Below are 25,380 nucleotides of genomic sequence, written 5' to 3' on the forward strand. Positions count from 1 at the left end.
TTCTTTTGCAGCAATACAGTGCAGGAGGGTTGAAAATCATATTACCCCAAAGTGAATGGAATTATCAGATTACGCCTTTAGTTACAGATATTCACACCAATATGAAAAGGTATCCATTTCCAAGAATTTTAATCATACTTAGAATCTGGCAATGAGATTGAACAATTTGGCTCCACTTAGTCACCAGATGTTCATTGAAGGGACGAGTTACAACATGGAACAGGACATTATTTTTACTAAGGACTTTAGTGTTTAATTCTCATTCTCATTGGCTGAAATCAATAGTCTCTTTTATAACTGTGCACAAGAGTATGATCCAATCCTGCAAGTCATTTAACCATCATCTCTTCTGTTTCCATTCCTAGTCAATAATATTTAAGTGAAGTAATGAACAGCAAGAAGTCATTTTGGCCTTTTGATTGTCAGGATTGAATATGTTGGTTTTGAATTTGTTGCAGGGCTAGAGTACTTTCTGATGCTAAATGACAAAGCAACATGTATGACAACTGGACAATGTGAGAGATAATGCTTTAATATGGCTGCCCTAGGAAACAGCTTTAAAAAGTACAGTAAACTAAGTGACATCAATCGGGTAAACAAGCTGTCAAAACTATCATACACTTCGAATGTTTCTGAATCTGAAACAATATTCAAAGCATTCCAAAACAATTAAAATTAATAAATCAATGAAGCAATAAAAATGAACAAATGTTAAATAGTGAACTTTTCCTGAACTCAATGAATTCCAAAATTTGTAAATTATCTAATACTCAACAGCTGTTCTTCTCCATCATGGAAGCAACATAGTGTAGGTTCCGTGTTCGATACCACAATACAAATATTGGATATAGTCAGGGGTTCACGTTTCACTGTCAAAGTCCATCAGGAAAGCAGTTCGAGAAAGGCTTAAAAAAAATGTGGTTTCCACATCTGCATAGGTGTTCCACATTTGATGGTACTTGCATGGTGAAATGGCAACAGATCTACAGAGAATGTTGCCATTTACTAGCAAGTTTTGTTCCATTATATTGAAGCTGGGAGTTTAATTTCTAAACCCTCATCTTCTGAATTGTTAATTGAGCACTAAAACTGGCTACAGCTTGTAAACTTGTTCTCAAAGGAAGGAGCTTTCCTCAGTAAAACCCACTAAAGCAAAATTGCTAAGTCTGAAGTCTTAACGTTGCATTTTACATTTTAAAGATCTATGTCATGATTGATAACAACATTATCAGGCTGTGTAAATAAGAAACAACATACAATATTTATTATCTGGATACAGATCAGTTTCGAGAGCTTCAATACACAGATTTGCACAAATTATACCATGAGAGATTGATGCTGGGCTTGGTTTTCCTATTTTACAAGACCCTGTTTCTGGCATCCAATCTCTTTAGATGGTTGTGCTGATCAGAGATAGTCTTAATACTCCATTTACCCCATACTGGGAGAACTGCTTCCAGCCAGCAAGAAGACAAGCCAGAATTCTCACCTTCCAGAAATATACCGCCAATGCACAGCCAAGGAGGTCAGAGGAACTGAGGAATGGGATGCTTTTCATTGTCTTTGGCAACAACCTATTTGGCATGGAGCCAAACTAATAAAGTAAGGTTACACCAGTAATAACATAGGTTTGTTTTTAAAACTTGCAAGTACTGAAACCACCTATTCGAAGATGCTTTGTACATAGCATGGCTAGAGTCCATTATGGTCCATTCTGTGTTTTATGTCCAAATTAATAGCATGCAACTTCTTTGTATTCTTACATTATAGGAGTGTTAAGAGGCTGTTGCCAGGATTAGAGGGCCTGAGTTAGGGAGTGGTTGGTTATGTTGGGTCTTTATTCTTTGGAACATTGGAGATGTGTTTAAAATTATGACAAGAACAGATAAGGTTAATGGAAACAAGAATCTTTTTCAGCTTAGTGGAGACTGACCCGGCTGGTGGCATAGTGGACAAAAAGTCCCGAGTTCGAATCCAGTCGGCTCCCCTGCATGCTTTCCATCTGTGCTGGGTTACAAGCTGGTAATCTCTATGGAAACTCACCCCCCGACAGAAGGCAGTGGCAAACCACTGCTGTAACTTGCCTCGTACGCAGTTCCCCACTACGTCAGAGACGCGTGGAGGAAAATCGTCCGCTAACCGGAGAAACTCAGGAAGTGATGTACATTTCCTTTAATTAGGGTGCATAGATTTAATGTGAAAAAAGAAAGATTTTAAAGGGACATGAGAGCAATTGTTTTACTCAGAACCCGGTGAGTATGGGGAATGAGCTGCTAGAAGAAGTGGTTGCAGCAGACACCATAATAACATTTAGGAGGCTCTTGTATAAAGTACATGGAGGATCAGGGCTTAGACCGTGGTTCCTAATGTTTTTATGCCATGGGCCAATAACCACTCAAAAAGGGAATTGCTGGCTTAGAGGGATACAGGCCAAATGCCAGAAATTGGGACAAGGTGGGTGGACACAATGTTTGGTGTGGGTCTATTGGTCTGAAGAGTCTGAATCTGTGCTGTGTTGTACTGTGATCCTATATGATGAATATCTCCATAAGCAAGTATTATCAGGTGAAATATATGCAAAGGTTCAGTGGAAATATATGTCAGAACTTGTTGCTGGATGTAATTTTACTCTTGGAGCAAGCACTGGCTTAATCATGTCATAACAAAATCATACAAGCATAAACTGAATTGATATTTTCACAAGTTTTACACAATTTGGTACTAAGCAATATTAATAAGTAGGAGGATTCATGTAAGCAGAAGGTGGCTTGAATCAAAATTGACCATTCAACCCTCAGACTTACTTTCTCCCATGCAGTGGAAAAAGTTCATGATCTCTTCTGTCCCAACATGGATTTTGATGCCTACACCCTAAATATCATGATCATCATCATGATTATGTGCCATGTCATATGACATGGGCAATCATTGTCTTCATGACCATGAACTTGCTTGGCAAATTTTTTGGTGCTAAGCAGGGGCTACATCTTGCCCAAGAGTAACCTGTAGGCTTGCGGAGGGGAGGAGTGCCTTATACCTCCTTTGATCAAGATGTATCTCAACCCTGCCACCCTAAGTATCTCCTTTCTTAGAATAGATCAGTCAGTAAAATACTTGCATCAAAATTTCTAGTTATATGCTCCAACTGGCTAAAAGAAAATAACTAATGCATTTAGATTCCTCTCAGTTGCTCTTCAAGAGCACAGTAAATATAACTTACAAACTTTTACAGTTATAATTCTTCACACTGTGAGAGTGTGCAAACAAATCTGAGCATAGCACAAGCCTAATGCTAACTTTCTCACAAAATTAACAAGTTTATACAATTATTTAAGCTAACACAGCAACAGGGAGCAAAGCTATTTTGCTTGCTATAATTGAAGTATTTTATTACATTCCACTGCAATATCTTGGTTGGTTATTTTCACTACTTTGAGATGAAGTGAAAAGGGTTGCAGAGCTCTGTTGGGGTGGATAAAGTATAAGTTTAATTATCAGTCAACCATACAGGAATATAGCCAAACCAAACAGCGTTCCTCCAGGGCCAAGCATACAGCATGTAGCACCTAGCACAAATAACAGATATGGTTACAATTTCAGAAAGAAAAACATACAGTCCAAAAGAAAAAAATAGTTTAGGCCAGGTACGTGGCTCAGTGATAAATTGTCCTCGTTTAGCTTGTTCTTCAATTTAGTAAACACTGGAGGGGGCAGCACCCAGAGATAATCCAGAGATTATACAAGGGAAAGCAACAGTCTGCATTCATTAAAATCCAGGTAAGTGAGGGCAATATGAGTGGGAATGCACAGGCGAAAAAATCATTCCTGCAACACCTGACAATCAGATGTATAAGGCCCAGGGCAATAACTTCTGTTCTTCCAATAATGTAGAACCGCACAGCACATGTGCCAATGCATTTGCACTTTGATAGCAGGCATTCTGGAAGCTTAGAAGCCAGATCATCTGGCAATCCAGCAAAAGCCTCGCACGTTGGTATGCTCCTTTGTCCCTCACCAATACCATAGAAAATATCCTATCCGGATGCATCAGAGCTTGGTATGGTTATTGCCCAGTATGAGACTGCAAGAAACTGCAGAGAGTTAAGGACACAGCTCAGCACATCTCCGAAACCATCCTCACCTCCATGGATTCTGTCTAGCTTTCTCACAGCTTCAGTAAAATAGCGAAAATAATCAAAGCCTTCACCCACAACATATATTCTCTAGTCTCTCCTCTCCCATCAGGCAGAAAATGCAAAAACCTGAAAGCACATACCATCAGGCAGAAGGACAGCTTCCATTCTGGTGTTTTAAGACGAATCAGTCGTCCATTTGCAAGATTAGATGGACTCTTGATCTCAGAATCTACCTCGCTATGGCCCTTGCTCCTTATTAGCCTGAATTGTGCTTTTTTTTTTAACATTAACACTTTATTCCACATCCTGTTACCTTTGTTCCCAGTACTACTTCAATCCACTGATGTACTGAAATGGGTGGCATATAAAACAAAGTTTTTCCACAGTATGACAATAATAAGTATTGACAAAGATGAGTGGCATGAAAACAACTGCGATTATGTTCATTTAGTAATAACCGGACCAAGCTTGTTGTCTGAGTTCACACCTGAAGAAAAGCCACATGATTAAGTAGCAGCAACAGAAGTTAGTGAGACTATCCTTAATCCAGAACCCTTTAACCCTTAATCCTTAATCCCTTTTCCCAGGAGAGAACAGGCTGATTTATGCACTCTACATATTCACCATCTGTGTTATTCTCTTTCAGAAATTTGCTTGACTTGCACATTAATTAGCTATTAACTTGGTACAATAAGCTAAGGCTGGTGGTTAAAAGCATACATAAGAACCTTTCAAGGTGAAGGTTACAGGGGAAGTAGAATGAGGGGAGTCATAAGGATAACTCGGTTAAAACTGGTGCTGGGATCCTGGACAAGGCTTTGATAAAAAAGAACCATGTCCTGCCGAGCACCAGTAGAGTTTGTTTGGGTATAGCAGCCATAACAAAGGCAGGAACTCATATTTGATGTAATGGGTTTTACCTTTTTCACTGTGTATTCTTTTTGCTTCATGTCCTCCATCCTGACAGGCAAGATCACCTTCCTTGGAACCAGGTGGGATAGTGGGAGACAAGCCCAGCAGGGTCTGGTTAATCGACAGTCCATTCTGATGGACAGCTGTCAGTAAAAGTGAACACTGTTCAGTAAGTATCAAGCAAATGAGCTTCATCAGTACACTCCCAAACTAACTTGCCTTGACAACAATTTTAATAAACCAAAACGAACCTGAACACTTTTTTTTCAGATCTACACAACCTCTGGAGGATAGTGACATCACTTGGTGAAATGCAATGTAAGAAAATTGGATTGACATCAGGTATTCATCAGACTGTGAGTTTCTGATGCTCCTGGGCTCTGTAATCCGGCCAAGGTAATTTGTGCGCACATTTCAATTAATTGCTCACAGTGCACTGAATAAAGATGGACAATGAAAATAATCCGGGTTCAATTCTGATCCCCAACATTGTCCATGTGAAGTTTGCAATTCTCCTTGTGATCGTTCTTCCCTTGATGCTCCAGTTCCTCCCACGTACCAAATACTGTATGTGCTGGCTGGTAGCTTAATTTGTTATGACACATCGCTCAAGTGTTTCTAGGTAGTAAAAGTATCACTTGTTGTTTTCCTTTTTATTTAAGCAGTCCTATTTTATTGCTTGTTCTAGGGCTATGATATTTCTGAGACACAGCTGGCTGTCCAACAGATTTGCCAGCTATCTGGAAGCTAACCTCATTTCATCTCTTAGCCCTTTAGTCACCCTCTACTGAAATTCAATCAGTGGCCTAGGACAGCTCCAGAAAACAGTAAGCTTACTCTGAGGACCTTAGCACTTCTAAACCATAAGATAACAATGGGAGTACAGCATAATGGTGCAGCTTGTGGAGCTGCTACTTAAGAGTATAAGAGACCCAGGTTCTGTCCTGACTTGAGTGGTGTCTGTATGTACTCCCTGACACCAAATTCTAAAGACATGTGGAGTGGTAGGTTAACAACAGGAATTCTGCAGATGCTGGAAATTCAAGCAACACACATCAAAGTTGCTGGTGAACGCAGCAGGCCAGGCAGCATCTCTAGGAAGAGGTACAGTCGACATTTCAGGCCGAGACCCTTCGTCAGGACTAACTGAAGGAAGAGTTAGTAAGCGATTTGAAAGTGGGAGGGGGAGGGGGAGGGGGAGATCCAAAATGATAGGAGAAGACAGGAGGGGGAGGGATGGAGCCAAGAGCTGGACAGGTGATTGGCAAAAGGGATATGAGAGGATCATGGGACTGGAGGTCTGGGGAGAAAGACAGGGGTGGGGGGGAACCCAGAGGATGGGCACGGGGTATAGCCAGAGGGACAGAGGGAGAAAAAGGAGAGTGAGAGAAAGAATGTGTGTATATAAATAAATAACGGATGGGGTACGAGGGGGAGGAGGGGCATTAGTGGAAGTTAGAGAAGTCAATGTAGTCAATGAGTGGAAGTCAATGAGTGGTAGGTTAATTGGAAGCTGTAAACAGCCCCTAGTGTGCAGGTTACATTGCAAAAGTTGGAGGGAGTTGATGAGATTTTTTTTTAATGGAACTAACGTAGGAATAGTGCAGTTGATGGTCAGCACGGACTTGCTGGGCTAAAGAGCCTGTTACCATGCTATGACTTCAATCTAGAAAATGCCAAACTGCAGAAACAGGTCCTGTAATCAGACGAACAATGCAGCCCATCCATCTTATTGGGAAGTAGATAATAGCCAGCAAACTATGTAAATCCTACATGAGTTTCATCGACCATATTTAGAGCGATGGATGAAATATTCCTGAGGAGATGATCAACCCCATCAGTGAAAGGTTGCCAGTGATTAGGTAATGAGTGGCACAGTGGACTGAGAGAAATGTCAGTGCCTCACAGCTCCACGGACCCAGGCTCAATCCTGATCCCCAATGCTGTCCATGTGATCTCTCTTCCCTTGATGCTCCAGATCCTCGCACTTACCAAATACTCTATATGCTTGCTAGTAGCTTAATTTACTGTTACACATTGCCCAGGTGTACCTAGGTAGTAAAAGGATCAGAATAGATCTGATAGGCAAGTGAGCAAAAATGGATAAGTGAGGGAATGTTATTGCTGGCAGAAATTTGAAAGGCCAAATGATCTCTGACAAAAGGAAATAGGAAATGCCATGAATGAATTCAGCTCAGCACATCTCAGTAGGGTGTGTCTGTATCTCAGTCAGTGTCCGAAGTTAATGCTCTATTCTGTATTGGAACTGATGTTGGGACTAAGTTTGCTGGTACAGAGAATAGAAGTGGGGTTCCTATTTCCTAATACAAAATAGTGATCACCCCCCCCGGCAGAATGAAAACTCAGCCACATCCTTAATCCATCCATTGAAATCTTGTTTACAATTCAGTTGTACCATATGAATAGAGTGCACTGTTTCTACCCAACATCAGGACAAGGAGGTGCATTCTTCCATGTTTAAAAGCGCGGACGAAATTCGATTACACCAGATACTGGAACAAGGCTCCAACAGATATTCTTGCCCAGCCGTTCATATCCAAACCTGGGGGCTGACCTCATGGTTCCAGATTATTCAAGAGTCCTACAAAGTGCTCTGAGCCATGGCAGTGTAGCGAGGAACTCCAGCTCAAAACACTCATGAAAACTCCATCAACCAGCATAGGCCAATCCCCGATTTTGCCAGGTTGTCAGAGAATTATAATAACTTCTGATGTCTCTGACATACAGTGATGCTTAAGATATATTAAAATTCATATTTTAATTAAAATGTACTTATTAAAAATTAAAATCAGATAACTAAAAAAACTGAACTCAAGTAATTAAAAACATAACATTAAACAGCAATAATTAAGCCAAATGCCTTCCCCTTTGCTTCCTCAGTCATTGCCCGTCAATCTTCATTGAAATCAGTCAGATCGCAGATCCTGCACCAGTCTCAAGCTAGCATAAGATCTCAAAGACTGTTCACCTGGTAAATCAGGGCTATCTTAAGAAGATCAATTTCCATCATTGGCTTGTATGTGTCAGGTTGTGGAATGAAAGAAGAAATTCTGCATTCTGCTTTGAAGTCAAAGATACTACTGAACATACTAGGAATATTGGTGTCCAAGTCCATAACTCCATACTGCAGAGGATGATAGGGAGGTAAATAAGTTATATGGTTTATTCAACGTTATTAGCTGAGGTATTGAGTTCAGGTTAGCGTTAGGGTCAGCGGTAAGCTTAAGAGTCAGGAAGTTATGATGCAGCTTCATAAAATTCTAGTTCTTGAGTTTTTCATTCAGGCCTTGTTACCACATTGGAGGAAGAATGTTAAAGCACTGGAGAGGGTACAGAAGAGGTTTACCCTGATTCAGGATTCAAGATTATTTATTATCATTCTTCAGTATACCAATGTATAGGGGAACAAATTGACTGTTACTCTGGATCCAATGCAGCATATAAACACAGTAAAAACACAATAAATAAAAATATATAAGATTAGTTTATATGTGTAGACTGATTGTAGATACATAAAGTAGAGGGATATCTGTACAAAAGGTGATTCCAACAGGAAATGAAGTTGTGGTGGTGGGGAGCATGATGGGCTGGGTTAATGGGTGAAGATGTTGATCAGTCTCATGGCTTGTGGAAGCAATTGTTTTTGAGTCTGGTGGTCCTGCTGCTTAGCCTCTTTCCTGATGGGAGTGATACAAGCAGTCCATGAGCAGGATGGGTACAATCCTTCATGATATAGTTGGACCTAATTTGGTGCCTTTCTGTGTATATATCTCCTTGAAGGTGAGTAGGTTGGTGCTGGTGATGCATTGGGCAGTTTTAATCACCTCTTGACAACCTTAGTGCAATTTCCAAACCACACAGTGATGTAGCATCTTAGGATGCTCTCAACTGCGCATCTGTAGAAGGTAATGACTATTGATGTGCATTGTCCAGCTCTCTTTAGCCTCCTCAGAAAATAGAGGCATTGGTGAGCTTTCTTGACTGTGGACGGTGAGTTCCCGGACCACGACAAATTGTGCAAGATGTGTACTGCTTGCAGTTTCCACTACTGTGCTGCCGATATAAAGAATGAATGTTGCAAGTTTTCCCATCTTGTTGACATTATTTGCTTGATACCAGACCTCAAGCTCTTCCACATCCTCTCTGTAGGCCTTCTCATCGTTGTAGGTGATTAGCCCCACCACTGTCCTGTCATTAGTGAATTTGACAATGTGAATGTTTGTCAGTGGGCTCAGCATACAAGCTCAGGGGAGGGGGAAGTGGTGGTGCTTCTTGAATATCTGAGGTCTGTTGGTTAGGAAGTCCAACAGCCAGTTGCACGGTGGTGTATATAGACCCAACGAATAAGTTTGCTCACCAAGGTTAGTGGAACAATGGTGCTGCATTCCAAACAGAAGTCCAGAAACAGCATTCTAACATAAATCTCGATTAAAAGCTATGTGCTATAAAGAGACAATGAACAACCTGGGTTTTTTTTTGAAGTAATGGAAGCTGAGGTGAAACCCAACTGAAATTTATAAGATTATGGTGGGCGTACTCTGAGTAGGCAGCCGGTATCTTTACACCAGGATCAATATGTCTAATTCTAGAGAGAGTGCATTTATTGTAAGAGGGGGAAAGTTTAAAAGAAATGAGCTGAGCAAATGTTTTTAAACAGAGGGTGACATGTGCCTGGAATGCACTGCCCACAGTGGTGGTGGAGGCAGATGTGATCAAGAAATTTAAGAGACTCTTAGATAGGCATCACTGAACAGTTTCCACAACCTATGGTTTCACTTTAAGGACTTTTCATCTCATGTTCTTGATATTCATCACTTATTTATTTATTATTATTATTTCTCATTTTTCCTTTTGTATTTGCATAGTTTATTGTCTTTTGCACACTGGTTGTCCACCTGGTTGCGGTCCTTCATTGACTCCATTATGGTTATTGGATTTATTGAGTATGCCCACAAGAAAAGAAATCTCAGGGTTGTAGATGCTGACAAATATGCACATTGATAATAAATTTTCTTTGAATTTTGAATACGCAGAGAACGGAGGGATAGAGACTTTGTGTAGGGTGGAGGGATTTGTTTGGTGAGACGTTTAATTACCAGTCTATGGGCTGAAAGACCTGCTTCAGTGCTGTCCTATACTCTACTATTTCAACAGAACGATTTAGCTGTGGAAATGGAATAATTAGGCAGCTAAATGCCTGCTGTTTATTTTGCAACCACTGGCCTCATCCAGCAATACTCAGCCCAGTGATTGAGGAGGGTTCAACGACAGGAAATCAGCAACTAAACACTCAGAAATGATTGCAACTGTATCACTTTTTCTGTATTACCGGGTTCACCTTCCTTCACCTCTGCCCACACTGAATCATGTAGCATTTAAAGTATCCATTAACCATACATTAGGCTTAGTTTGGAAAGTCGCACAGGAGGGAACTCACGGACTCTGTCGGAAGAGCTCTCTGTCCGAGCTGGTGAACTCGATACGCTGCTGCTCCGGTGGGAGGAAGGATGACTCCCTGGATGGCGACCATCTTCCAAAGATGGGGCAGGTGAAGGACTGTCAGGGACACGTTCCTGCAAACAACAGTGATGACATCTGAATTATACAGGTCCATGAGAAACTGCACACTTCGGAAAGATTCCCGACCTGATCCTAACTTGATCCAACAATACCAAGTCAGGGTGAATACAAATTCTGATTAAATATTTGGATCAACGCATCTTATTGTTTATTGAAGTCAGGTCAGTGGTAGCCTAGATTACGATGTTGAAGCTCTTGGGGTGGATCTTGAAATTGGGATATTCTGACTCAGACGTGAAATGTCAGGAAGTGTTCACAGTAAAATGATGGGAGAAAAGTCTTTAAATACTGCACTCCATCAGGTGAAGAAGTTCATGGAACACTAAGGGGGCAACATTTCCAAGACTTAGATCTAATGAGAATGAAGGCATGATGATATGTTGGATGGTGCATGAACTGAAAACATACTGCAATTCCTGTGTGTCTTTGTCTCTTTAATATATTGCAGGTCATGGGTTAGGGAGGAGCTGTTGACAGAAGCTTTACATCTTTGAGAATGATACAATTGGCAACTACTCAAGACTGATGGGTGAAAGGAGCGAATATTTTAATCCTTTTTAATTTTATTGAAAGAGATCACGGAATAGGTGCCCCTGACCCTTCGAGCCGTGCTGCCCAGCAACCCCCATTTTAACCCTAACCAAATCACGGGACAATTTACAATGACCAATTCACCCATCAATCGGTACATCTTTAGAATGTGGGAGGAAACCAAAGCACCCGGAGGAAACACACACAGTCTGGAGAGAACGTATAAACTCCTTACAGGCAGCAGCAGGAATTGAACCCGAGTCACCTGAACTGTAAAGCATTGTGCTAATCATTACGCTATGTTGAGCTTATTAAGTGCCATTGGAATTATGCCTTTCCACACAAGTAAAATGTGTATAGCACTTCTCATGTATGAATTATATTTTACCAAAGGTTTTGAGGAGGTGCTGTGGGAGGGGGAATGAGCCTCTTGCCACATGATATCCTCCCTCTGTCTAACTCATATCATGATATGATTTTCCATTACCAATTCTGATGGCATCTTGGTGCCAAGAGACAATACATGCAAAGCTCTTAACCAGAAAATAGCGATCAAAATCAATAGCACTTGTAGCAGCCATAACAGATGTTATTAGCTTAAGACTACCTTTCTGTTAATTCAGTCATCCTGCATAGCTACATGAGCAGTAATATACTGATGTGTACATTTCATTTTAGTGAGAATAGCCATCAAAAGCTAAGGGCTGTTTCATGACAACGTGCCTGTAAGGTCATCAAAGCTGGAACCACATTTAAAACTGCCCAAGTCTTGGCTAAAACACAATCTTTTTACTGGTTCAATAAAAGTCTCCTACAAACCATTCCAATCACCGTTGCAAATTTCCATTTAGGGAAGACACTGAGGGGAGATAAAAATAAAGCTTTTCAAGGCTTACAAGCTGTCAACAGGCATGTTTTTAAATTTTTCAAATGACCTTTCCTTCACCAATTCCATGCCAATGTAGCTATGTAGTTGACTAGTATTTCTTAATATTAGGCTTTTGAAACTCTGTTATCCACAGAGAAAACTGTCAGTAGTTATTTTAAATTTGATTATAACAGGATGGCACAAAAGATGCTTTGAGAAGTTAGTGGTGAGCTGTATACTTATACGCTTGTAAAAGGTATCCCTGAATTGCAGTTGGGTAGGATTTGGACCGGCTGACGAACAATGAACGGATAATATTTTTTAATAAGGATTCTCTATGCTTTGAATGAGAAATCTACAGGTAAAGGTTTTCCAATGTATCCAGTGCCCATGACTATTTCAGTAAAACACAGCAAAGGTTTTGAAACTTCCTTTGGAGCAGCATGGTATGTTTTGTACCGAACTTTCCAGATAGGGCATAGTGTGGCTGTGGTGCACCTCTGGTAAAGAGGAAGAATGCATTGCAAGGTGGAGTGAGTGCCAATTAACAGGTCTGCATCAAAATAGTGAAACTTCTTGAATATCATTGAGAATAAACTCATTATTCCCAATGATACTCAGGGTAAATATTCTAACACATTCAGGACATTATGCTGGTGTAAAGTCTTTGAAGAGTTAGAAGTGAGTCTCTCATAGCATGTTGTCCAGCTGGTGACCTGTCCTTGTAGTCACAATACTTACCGATTTGGACTGGTTTAAGTTTTTAGTTGAAGCTGGTTAATCTGATGATGGTAATTGTTGAACATCTTGGGCAGGAATGAAATGCAAGGGAATGTCAACCTGCAGAGATTCCATTGTCTTTCAACATGGAAGTACGGAATGGATTGGTTTCTCATGGATGGGTTAGGATTATATGAGAAGAACAGACATCCAGTATCAAGGGATCTCTCCTTTTCCACCTGACCGACAGAGTCTGTAACCCATTATTTAGCCCAATTTTGACTTGATTTATACCTGCCACTCCATTTCAAATCTCAGTTCAGGCAGTTTGGAAAGCAAAGAAGCAGCCAATTTCAGGCCTGTGAATTTGTTGACTGTACAGGAAAGCAAGTTATCTTCCCATTCCACCCGCTTCCCCTCCAGACAGCTTGGGTTAAAAATCACCCCCATCCTTTTGAACTAATCCTCTTCATATTTCATTATGCCTGGAGCAGTGTAGCATCACTATCGTCTTGCCCTACAATGAATTAACACAGTTTACTCTGCAAGTAATAAAGGCCTCATAAATCATCAGTGACAAACTCCTCTGAGAAATCTGGGTCTTACTCACATATGGAACAAGCCCATCATTAGTCACTGTGAATTCATACATTATACAATACTGCAGATTTCATAGTTCTCATTTCACATACACAAAACTGAAGTACTTACATCTTTGTATGGATTGGATAGAAACAGAATCATTGATTATGGTCTTCAAATGTGGGGATTCACTTAACTAGAGTTCAAATCAACTGTTTGAATGCAAGCAAACACATGTTTGCTACACTTCTCACTTAACTGTGAGTCATATGTGATAAATTCAATTCCATTTTTATGAAGCAAAGTCCCCGTCTGGGAACAAACCTTTCTTTCATGCCTATGCTTATCTCCAGTACTGTATAATGAATAATAAAATTTTTTTAAAAATAGATCGACATCCTCTTGGCAGGCTCAGGAGGGATTAGACATAAAGGGTCATTAAAGAGGAGGAGAAGATGGCGGCACGATGCAGCTCACTGCGGCCACTCCGGTGGTGATGTCTGTTATTTGTCAAGTAGGGTGCCGTGCACAATCCTGATTTGATGGAGACGGACGTGAGAGCACGGAGGAACATCTGGTGAAACTTCTGAAATGCCTGCTTCGCTACCGCTGCTACTGTGTGGTCCAGAATCTCTGGAGGAGAAGGCCCCAAGTCCTCGGCTTTGCTTGTTGCTCGGCGGCTGGGGCAGGGTCGAAGCACTCGGCAGAGGATGGTGCTTGGAGAGGCTGAGTCGGAGGGGCTGGTTGGAGGCTCAAAGTTTTCAGACGGACTCAAAGTCCACTGCGGTCGGATGCTTCCAATGGTGCTGCATTGGTAAGTTGGTGGCGCTTGGAGGTTCATGGCAGGGAGAGTTCCTCCTTTCTGCCGCCTGCATGAGATGATGAGTCTATTGGGACTTTGAGACTTTTTTTTACCGTGCCCATGGTCTGCTCTTTATCAAATTATGGTATTGCTTTGCACAGTTGTAACTATATGTTATAATTATGTGTTTTTTTCAGTTTTAGTTTTGGTTTGTCCTGTGTTTTCTTGTGATATCATTCTGGAGGAACTTTGTATCATTTTTCAACGCATGCATTTCTAAATGACAATAAACGAGGACTGAGTGTCCTCATAATCTAATCTAGTAATCTAATTTGCAGCTAATGAATTTTGGTATGACAATCCTGATCCTTATTTATTTATTTATTTATTTATTTATTGAGAAAGCCATGAGAAAGCACAGTGAAAGCCATGCTGCCCAGCAATCCCCAATTTAACTCTAGCCTAATCATGGGACAATTTACAATGATCAATTAGCCTACCAACCAGTACGTGTTTGGACTGTGGGAGGAAATTGAAGCATCTGGAAGAAACACACACAGTCACAGGGAAAACATACAGACTCCTTAAAGACAGTGGTGGGAATTGAACCTGGGTCACCTGTACTGTAAAGCATTGTGTGACCATACCACCCTGCAGACACTGAAGCCTCCGACCAGCTGCTACAAGTCTTCCACAACTGTTTATTCAAGTTTTTCTAGGATTAGCACCTACTCTCAAGATGTAGTAACAGTGGTTCATAGGTGTACATTCCCAGTACTGAGGCCCTCCATTGATCGAGGTCAACCATGGATGTTGCATCCCAGTTGTCTCCATGATATGCAATCTAGTGCAGTGCGATATGGAGAGCAGCTGTTGCCCATGTAGCAGGCTCTCCCTCTCCACACAGATGATGAATCCAAAGAACGGTAGAGACTGATACAGCTTGGCAACAGCGGCATCGTAGTAGTCCGTCAGAGTTGAACTCAACATAGGACTGCCTTAGAGACTTTGCCTCTGCGATTTTCTTTGGGGTTTGCACCCAAAGCCTTTCCCATGAATGGGTATAGCCACAAGGCAGCAGAGGTTTGAGATCAGAGTTTTCCTTCTCCGAGATGAGCTGCCAACCATAGCTGATGAGCCCCATCTGCTCGAAGTGACTGGTTTTAAGACATCAGCAACCTGCCTTTGCCCCTTCTCCTATCAGTAGAAATGGTTCTGACAGGCTTAGTAGGTAAGTTGCAGATGATAGCCAGGAGCTGGACTTGGTTGTCAGAGACTATTTGAAATGCACACAGTTGGGAGGATTAAATAGGTAGTGGGAGGTATAACAACCTTAAGGAACTGGTTAAAACTGATTAAAAAGAAACCAAAGGATACCTTTATACATGCGTGAAGGAGGCGTGAGGACAGTTATATACAGTGGCATACAAAAGTTTGGGCACCCCTGGTGAATATTTCCGTTACTGCGAATAGCTAAGCAAGTAAAAGATGAATTGATTTCCAAAAGGCATAAAGTTAAAGATGACACACTTCTTTAATATTTTAAGCAAGAATACTATTTTTATTTCCATCTTTTACAGTTTCAAATTAGCAAAAAAAGAAAAGGGCCTGAAGCAAAAGTTTGGGCACCCTGCATGGCAGTACTTAGTAACATCCCTTTTGGCAAGTATCACAGCTTGTAAACGCTTTTTGTAGCCAGCTAAGAGTCTTTCAAGTCTTGTTTGGGGGATTTTCACCCATTCTTTCTTGCAAAAGGCTTCTAGTTCTCTGAGATTCTTGGGCTGTCCTGCATGCACTGCTCTTTTGAAGTCTATCCACAGATTCTCCTCTATGCGCCTCTTGAGGTAGTCCATTGTGGATTTTGAGGTGTGTTTGGGTTCATTATCCTGTTATAGAAGCCATCCTCTTTTCATCTTTGGCTTTTTAACAAATGGTGTGATGTTTGCTTCCAGAATTTGCTGGTATTTAACTGAATTCATTCTTCCCTCTACCAGTAAATGTTCCCCGTGCCACTGGCTGCTACACAAGCCCAAAACATGATCGATCCACCCCTGTGCTTAACAGTTGGAGAGGAGTTCTTTTCATGAAATTCTGCACCCTTTTCACTCCAAACATACCTTTGCTCATTGTGGCCAAAAAGTTCTATTCAAAAGGTTCAAAACAACATCTAAACAAGCCTGGTGCATTTTGGAAACAAGTCCTGCGGACTGATGAAGTTAAAATATAACTTTTTGGCTGCAACGAGCTGAAAGGTATGTTTGGAGAAAAAAGGGTGCAGAATTTCATGAAAAGAACTCCTCTCCAACTGTTAAGCATGGGGGTGGATCGATCATGCTTTGGGCTTGTGTTGTAGCCAGTGGCACGGGGAACATTTACTGGTAGAGGGAAGAATGAATTCAACTAAATACCAGCAAATTCTGGAAGCAAACATCACACCGTCAGTAAAAAAGCCAAAGATGAAAAGAGGATAGCTTCTACAACAGGATAATGAACACAAACACACCTCAAAATCCACAATGGACTACCTCAAGAGGCGCAAGCTGAAGGTTTTGCCATGGCCCTCACAGTCCCCTGACCTAAACATCATCGTAAATCTGTGGATAGATTCCCTAAAGAGTTATTTCCAGTACCATTTAAAAAAAAATCTACTAGCTAGATGTTCAAATTTTGTTTATCTTTACTTTCAGTTTTCTTTCTAATATAAAAACATTCACACAGGCTTCTATGGTCCTTCTATCCCTGCTAAGATAGGAAATGAGCAGAGTACTTGCAGAATGTGGTAAGTGATATTTGTGATGATTCTCTCAAAATGGAGAAGAGAAATGAAGGGCCAAGATCAGCACGTCTTTTATTCCTTTTCCTCAGCCAACATTCATTTGCCTGCACATTGAAACAGGAATTGCAGCCAAGACAGGGAAAATTTGCCAGCTGACCCCAATCTCACTGTAAAACTTGCACCTCAAATGAAATAAGCATACCCATACATGCCATGCAAATGAACCATCGGGTCTTCATGGTACAAAGAACTGAGCTCGTGAGACAACCCACAAACACACCACAGTGACAATCTTCAAACATTCAAGGGTAGATTTTCACATTTTTGTTTGACATAGCCAAAGAAATGTGTCAGAGGGAAAAATATTTACTGGCATCCGATATTCAGCTTTCCAGAAATAGATGAATGATGAAAAATATATCCTTAATAATGATTTAAACAGCTCATAAAAATCACAGCGCATACATTGTTTGCCACTAGCTTGGACATCTCATAAACATACCAGCCTTTGATAAGATATTGTTGAATTCTTCCCAACACAGTTTGAAACATTACTGCAAAACCGAACATCAACATATTCCAGGCAATGGGACTGTACACAAAATAGGGTGAATTTACCTTAATAACTGAAGTTTCCATTCTAGAAGGGGGACTTTGTACTTGGGCTGCAGCTGCCATGTTAGCGATAGTGGTAAGGTGGTTCATTTGGGTCATTGCCATGGTAACTGAAGCCGGAGGTAGACTAACAGGAATAAGTGGATGGGGCATCATCATAAATGGGAGCTCCAGACCTGAAAAGGAAAGTAATTATTAGAATAATGCAAGAATTATGTGTCTAGTTGACTCTGAGAATAATGGGAATTAGGAAAAAGGGTTTTAAAAGGATGCTTAATATTCAACGGTTAATGTTTCAGGATTCCTACCTCTGTGTGTTTTTTCTTCACTTTGTTGTTGCAAGGAATTCCTATACCCAATTCTTTAGTAGTGTGCTAAATATGCATGGCAAACAGACTATAGTTTGTACTCTATTTCCAGAAATCTTTCTAATTAAGGCAATAGAAATGAATTTCAGTGGATAAACACAACACAGAATTGTTATATATTGTAAGTTCGATAGATGGGATTGAGGATGATCAAAACCCAAAGATGAAAGTGGAATATTCTCCTTGAACCACGACCAATATTCATCTCTCAATTTAATCCTCTGACCAGTAGGCGATCTTTTACCTCTTTGAATACGTCTGGGACCTTGTTGTGTGGAAATGTCATTGCCATGACTGCCCGTGACATCTTGAGATAGGGATACATAAAAGGAGGATCACAGACATCCCAATAATCAGCTGAAACTTTACCAGGTTATAGGCTTGTGTGCCTATTTGACCCAAAATATTCTATCCATTGACTATTGGGCAGGATGCATTAAAGCCTGATGTCTTACACCACCAAGTTTAAAAGCAGTCACTTCTCTTCAACTATTTGGTTGTTAAACCAAAATACACAATAAACAATAGCTCAGTATGCCAAAACTGTGACTACCGGCCCCCTTGTCATTGTTTTTTTTTCTGTAGGTGAGGGGGTCGGGGGATTGTTATTGTTGCGTTTTTTATTCTGCAGGTGAGGGATCGAGGGTTGTTATTGTTGCTGTTTTTTTCTGTGAGGAAGGGCTAGGATTTGATGCAATTGTCACAGTTTTTTTCTGTGGAGGAGGAGGTTGGGGATTTTGGGGCCTGTGAGTTTACTTCTTTCTCATGCTGGGTGGGGGGAAGTTGATGTCTTTTCTTTCATGAAACTCCCATAGTCTTTCTGTATTTCATGGCTTTCTGGAGACGACAAATATCAGAGTTGTATTACACATGCATACTTTAACAATAAAATGAAAGTTTGAACCTCTTTGAAACTTTACTTTGCACCACAGCACACTTCCTTTTGTTCTAATGGAATTCTTTCTTGCATAATTTGTTTAATTTATGTCTTTTTTGTGAATTTTGTTCATCTGATACCATGGGCCTATAATGGTACTGCAAGTAAGTTTTTCATTGCATCTGTACATACTCCACATGTACCTGTCTATCTGACATTAAATGTGACTTTGATCTTAAAGATGCATTAGGGTACTGCTCAAAAAGCTGGAAAACTTCAATTCATGACCTTGGGACATTCTGAACATTTACGAGGCAGAATATGAAAGTATTGCCTTGCACTTAGAGAACACCTTTACATCATTCACCCATGTTCAGTTTTTCTAAACGTGCATGCGGTGGTTTTTAACCCGGACAACCATTGCATCCTTCCACTGTTTTGCTCATTGGTCCTGGCCTTATTAATTTAAACTATGTTCCCCTGATCCAGAGTACCTGACACAGCTCCACAATTTTAAGATGAAGTGATTCGGTGAAATGCAGAGGGTGGTCACCAAGAGTTGGCAATCTGGAATGCTAGGAACCACATTATCTGTATTTGCTATCCACACAAGAATTAATTCATTTAGTTCTCTTTCTTTTGGCTTCTGGATTTTAGTCTTTGAATCTCTTGCACTGCATGGTTTGCTCAACTGTCTCCCAAAATTCCATGGAGACCTCATACAGGAACTCCAGGTTCTGCATCAATCAGATTGCTGTGGAAGGTAACACAGGGTGGAGTGATAACAAAGCAGAAAGTCAATCTCTACAGCTTTAATTCCACTACCACACATGTTCCAATGATTGCTGAAGTTGCTTCTCTCAAGCCAAAATCCACTTTGTACCAATGAATTCACCATAACAAGAATGCTTTACTGGACTTCCTGACTACACTGGACTTTATGCAACAGCTGCAGGAGTTTAGATTATTTAAAACAAAGAGTAAAATTCTCCTTATTCATGACCTCCTAAAAATTCTGGGCATACCATGTGCTCTCTTTTTAGAATGGAGAATGGCAATGTACACTGAATAATAGAAAATCTACAACACATTTGAGGAGTTTCCCCACACAATCCCATCTCCCGCACAAGGCTCCAGATCCTCGAATTCCCATTCATGCACATTTTGAAAGTGATGAGCGTTTTTGCTGCTAGCACCCATTCAGGCAGTGAGGGCTGGACTTCTTTCACCCTCTCAGCCAATTTGTTTTCCTCGGTTCCTCTCTCTTCTTATTTTAAATCTATATTCCTTCCTATGCCCACCTTTACTTTAGGGTATGTGCCTCCTGGCAAAGGAAATAGGTCTTCTTTATTCATTCCATCTGGGCCATTCATGATTTTGTACACCACAATCAAATCTCCCTTTATTCTTTAAAAAAACACCTCATCAAATATTACCTTGCAGAAACAATTTCCTGTCCTAATGTAGAAGACAGTAGTTTCGTTTGTAGGGAAATTAATCAAATTTCAAAAGTAGATTTCAATGTGCATTTGCTACTCACTAATGTATATGGAATACACAACAGACATACATAGACTACTGGAAGTTATGGAAGCTTTGAAACCCTGTGAAAGCACTCACAGTGGACAATTTTGCATAATGTTAAGAAATAAATACACACACGTACTAAAATTAAGTACACTAAGATTGATAGAGGGGCAGGTAGTGTCGAAGAAACATGAAGGATGCAGAAGAACCTAGATAGATTAGGAGAGTGGCCAAGAAAGTGACAAATGAAATACAATGTTGGAAAATGCATGGTCATATACTTTGGTAGTAGAAATAAATGTGTGGACTATTTTCTAAATGGGGAGAAAATCCAGGAATCTGAGATGCAAAGGGACTTGGGAGTCCTTGTGCAGAACACTCAAAAGGTTAACTTGCTGGTTGGTTTGGTGGTGAGGAGGGTAAATACCACGTTAGCATTCATTTCAAGAGGTCTAGAATATAAGAGCAAGGATGTGATGCTGAGGCTTCAAAAGATACTGGTGAGGCCTCACTTTGAGTATTGTGAACAGTTTTGGGCCCCTGATCTTAGAAAAAATGTGCTGATATTGGAGAGGGTCAAGGCGAGGTTCAGAAGGATGATTGCAGGAATGAAAGTGTTATCATACGAGGAATGTTTGATGGTTCTGGGTCTGTACTCGCTGGAAATCAGAAGGATGAGGGGGATTCTCATTGAAACATTTTGAATGTTGAAAGGCCTTGACAGAGTAGACGTGGAAAGGATGTTTCCCATGGTGGGAGAGTCTAGGCTAAGCAGGCACAGCCTCAGGATAGAGTGATGCCCTTTCAAAATAGAGATGCGAAGAGATTTCTTTAGCCAAAGGGTGGTGAATTTGTTGCCACGTGCAGCTGTGGAGGCCAGGTCGTTGGGTGTATTTAAGGCAGAGATTGAGAGGTTCCTGATTGGACATGGCATCAAAGGTTATGGGGAGAAGATCAGGAACTGCAGTTCAGGAGGAGAAAAAAAACAGGATCAGCCATGATTGAATAATGGAGCAGACTCGATGGGCCAGATGGCCTAATTCTGTTCCAATGTCTTATGGTCTTAAGTATCATTTGAAAAGCTGCATCCCCCCCTCAGTTCCAGAACACCATAGCTACCACTAAAATGTCAGTCTCAGATTGTAATATCTTCCAAATATAAATACTGTTATCTTTTAGATTATTTATAAGCATTCTGACTTCACATAACAAAAGGTTATTTTCCTATCATAAGGCCTGTTTGTCAAATCCAAATATTTTCTTAACCGATTTGGTGACATTAGCCTGGTAAAAAGAGTTAGATTTTTCTGAAGAGAAAATATATTAAAGAGAATAATATTTATTCACTGATGAAATACAGAACACCAGGGAGTACAATTCAACTTCAAATAGCACAAAACAGCTGCTAATGAGCCATTGTTCATTTCACACGATCCACTATAGAATTACATCCTCATTTCATTACCAGAGACATGGGTTGATAGTTGATATACATACTTAGATACACGCTGGCCAATAAACATCATTCATTGAACAGATACAGAACACCTTTCTGAAAATAATAAGTGTTCTATTGTCACGTGCAAAAGGCTCCACCATCTTGACAGCAAAAAAGTACTACAGCAGATCTGAAAACTATGCTTACAACCCAGAAAATGTTTATATTTGAGCAACATACATCAAAGTTGCTGGTGAACGCAGCAGGCCAAGCAGCATCTGTAGGAAGAGGTGCAGTCGACATTTCAGGCCGAGACCCTTCGTCAGGACTAACTGAAGGAAGAGTGAGTAAGGGATTTGAAAGTTGGAGGGGGAGGGGGAGATCCAAAATGATAGGAGAAGACAGGAGGGGGAGGGATAGAGCCGAGAGCTGGACAGGTGATAGGCAAAAGGGGATACGAGAGAATCATGGGACAGGAGGTCCGGGAAGAAAGACAAGGCGGGGGGTGACCCAGAGGATGGGCAAGAGGTATATTCAGAGGGACAGAGGGAGAAAAAGGAGAGTGAGAGAAAGAATGTGAGCATAAAAATGAGTAACAGATGGGATAAGAGGAGGAGGTGGGGCCTAGCGGAAGTTAGAGAAGTCGATGTTCATGCCATCAGGTTGGAGGCTACCCAGACGGAATATAAGGTGTTGTTCCTCCAACCTGAGTGTGGCTTCATCTTTACAGTAGAGGAGGCCGTGGATAGACATGTCAGAATGGGAATGGGATGTGGAATTAAAATGTGTGGCCACTGGGAGATTCTGCTTTCTCTGGCGGACAGAGCGTAGATGTTCAGCAAAGCGGTCTCCAGTCTGCGTCAGGTCTCGCCAATATATAAAAGGCCACATCGGGAGCACCGGACGCAGTATATCACCCCAGTCGACTCACAGGTGAAGTGATGCCTCACCTGGAAGGACTGTTTGGGGCCCTGAATGGTGGTAAGGGAGGAAGTGTAAGGGCATGTGTAGCACTTGTTCCGCTTACACGGATAAGTGCCAGGAGGGAGATCAGTGGGGAGGGATGGGGGGGACGAATGGACAAGGGAGTTGTGTAGGGAGTGATCCCTGCGGAATGCAGGGGGGGGGGAGGGAAAGATGTGCTTAGTGGTGGGATCCCGTTGGAGGTGGCGGAAGTTACGAAGAATAATATGTTGGACCCGGAGGCTGGTGGGGTGGTAGGTGAGGACCAGGGGAACCCTATTCCTAGTGGGGTGGTGGGAGGATGGAGTGAGAGCAGATGTATGTGAAATGGGGGAGATGCGTTTAAGAGCAGAGTTGATAGTGGAGGAAGGGAAGCCCCTTTCTTTAAAAAAGGAAGACATCTCCCTCATCCTAGAATGAAAAGCCTCATCCTGAGAGCAGATGCGGCGGAGACGGAGGAATTGCGAGAAGGGGATGGCGTTTTTGCAAGAGACAGGGTGAGAAGAGGAATAGTCCAGATAGCTGTGAGAGTCAGTAGGCTTATAGTAGACATCAGTGGATAAGCTGTCTCCAGAGACAGAGACAGAAAGATCTAGAAAGGGGAGGGAGGTGTCGGAAATGGACCAGGTAAACTTGAGGGCAGGGTGAAAGTTGGAGGCAAAGTTAATAAAGTCAACGAGTTCTGCATGCGTGCAGGAAGCAGCACCAATGCAGTCGTCGATGTAGCGAAGGAAAAGTGGGGGACAGATACCAGAATAGGCACGGAACATAGATTGTTCCACAAAGCCAACAAAAAGGCAGGCATAGCTAGGACCCATACGGGTGCCCATAGCTACACCTTTAGTTTGGAGGAAGTGGGAGGAGCCAAAGGAGAAATTATTAAGAGTAAGGACTAATTCCGCTAGACGGAGCAGAGTGGTGGTAGAGGGGAACTGATTAGGTCTGGAATCCAAAAAGAAGCGTAGAGCTTTGAGACCTTCCTGATGGGGGATGGAAGTATATAAGGACTGGACATCCATGGTGAAAATAAAGTGGTGGGGGCCAGGGAACTTAAAATCATCGAAAAGTTTAAGAGCGTGAGAAGTGTCACGAACATAGGTCGGAAGGGATTGAACAAGGGGTGATGAAACAGTGTCAAGGTATGCAGAAATGAGTTCGGTGGGGCAGGAGCAAGCTGAGACAATAGGTCGGCCAGGACAGGCAGGTTTGTGGATCTTGGGTAGGAGGTAGAAACGGGAAGTGCGGGGTGTGGGAACTATAAGGTTGGTAGCAGTGGATGGGAGATCCCCTGAGCGGATAAAGTCAGTGATGGTGTGGGAGACAATGGCCTGGTGCTCCTTAGTGGGGTCACGATCGAGGGGTAAATAAGAGGAGGTATCCGCGAGTTGTCGCTGTGCCTCGGCAAGGTAGAGGTCAGTACGCCAGACTACAACAGCACCCCCCTTATCGGCGGGTTTAATAATAAGGTTAGGATTAGAGCGGAGGGAGTGGAGAGCAGAGCGTTCCGAAGGAGTGAGGTTGGAATGGGGACAAGGTGCGGTGAAGTCGAGACGGTTGATGTCCCGTCGGCAGTTAGCAATAAAGAGATCCAGAGCAGGCAGAAGACCAGAGTGGGGTGTCCATGAAGAAGAGGAGGGTTGAATACGGGAGAAGGGGTCATCGGTGGGGGTGGAAGAGTCCTTGCCGAAGAAGTAGGCTCGGAGACGGAGACGGCGGAAGAGAAGTTCCGCATCGTGGCGAACACGGAACTCGCTGAGGTGTGGGCGAAGGGGGACAAACGTGAGGCCCTTACTGAGAACAGCGCGTTCTGCCTCCGACAGTTGAAGGTCGGAGGGGATGGTAAAGACCCGGCCTGGATGAGAGCTGGGATCAGAGGGGGGAGGGGGGAGGCTGGTGGTGTCTGGGGAGAGGGGAGGGGTGGGGTGAGAGGAAGATGGAGCCTCTGAGGGCCCAGGAGTTAAGGAGTTAAATGTTGATATCTTCTTCGTTAGTAATAATTATTATTATGAGAGGGACAAATCAATAGCATGGCACTTTAACCCTGACAAAATCTATTCCACGCTGTTGGTGCAGATAGACAACACTGCAAAGGTTTCCTTCTCAGACCAGGCCCTCATTTGATGTAATGGAATTGCAAGGTCAAGCATCAGACATTATTCTCATCCTGTCTATTTCTCTGCTGTGCTAGATATGATGAGGTCCTCCATTGGTCAGGGTCAACTATGGGCACTGCATGTTAGCTACCTACGTTACTGCCATCAGTCGATACACAAGCCAATACGAAAGCCAGGGCAGCACAATATGGAGAGCAAGCTGTTGCCCAGGCAGCATACTCCCCCTCTCCACATAGCTGTGAATCCAAAGGAACAGTTAAGACGATACATTTTGGCACAGATGTCATTTCAGGAGTTGCCAGTCAACGTTAAACACAACGCAAGTCTGATCTAGAGACTCCAGCTGTATAATTTTCCTCAAGGTTTACTCCCAAAACCTTCCTTATGAGTGGATATAGCCACAAGGCAGCGGAGGTTTGAAAACAGTTTTCCTCCTCCTTGATGAGCTGCCAACCATTGCCAGTGAGTCCCATCTGCCCGAACACAACTGATTTAGGCACCAGTAACCCACCTATGCCCCTCTTCTGTCAGTAAAAATGCTAAGCCGCAC

At 42.0% G+C, this 25,380-nt stretch overlaps 1 protein-coding gene across 4 annotated transcripts in view; it reads right to left on the reverse strand.

Annotated features, from left to right (window-relative positions):
• Positions 1–25,380, reverse strand: part of LOC134346787 (dachshund homolog 1-like) — a 586,859-nt gene that overhangs the window by 125,711 nt on the left and 435,768 nt on the right. For all 4 annotated transcript variants that reach the window (XM_063048437.1, XM_063048436.1, XM_063048439.1 and 1 more), the window contains 3 exons: positions 17,547–17,719; positions 10,507–10,642; positions 5,057–5,191 (listed from right to left, as the gene is read on the reverse strand). In XM_063048437.1, the coding sequence (XP_062904507.1) occupies positions 5,057–5,191; positions 10,507–10,642; positions 17,547–17,719 (444 nt within the window). The remainder of the gene's footprint in view (positions 1–5,056; positions 5,192–10,506; positions 10,643–17,546; positions 17,720–25,380) is intronic.

This window comes from Mobula hypostoma, chromosome 5 (genome assembly GCF_963921235.1).
Source record: "Mobula hypostoma chromosome 5, sMobHyp1.1, whole genome shotgun sequence".
Taxonomy (NCBI): Eukaryota; Metazoa; Chordata; class Chondrichthyes; order Myliobatiformes; family Myliobatidae; genus Mobula; species Mobula hypostoma.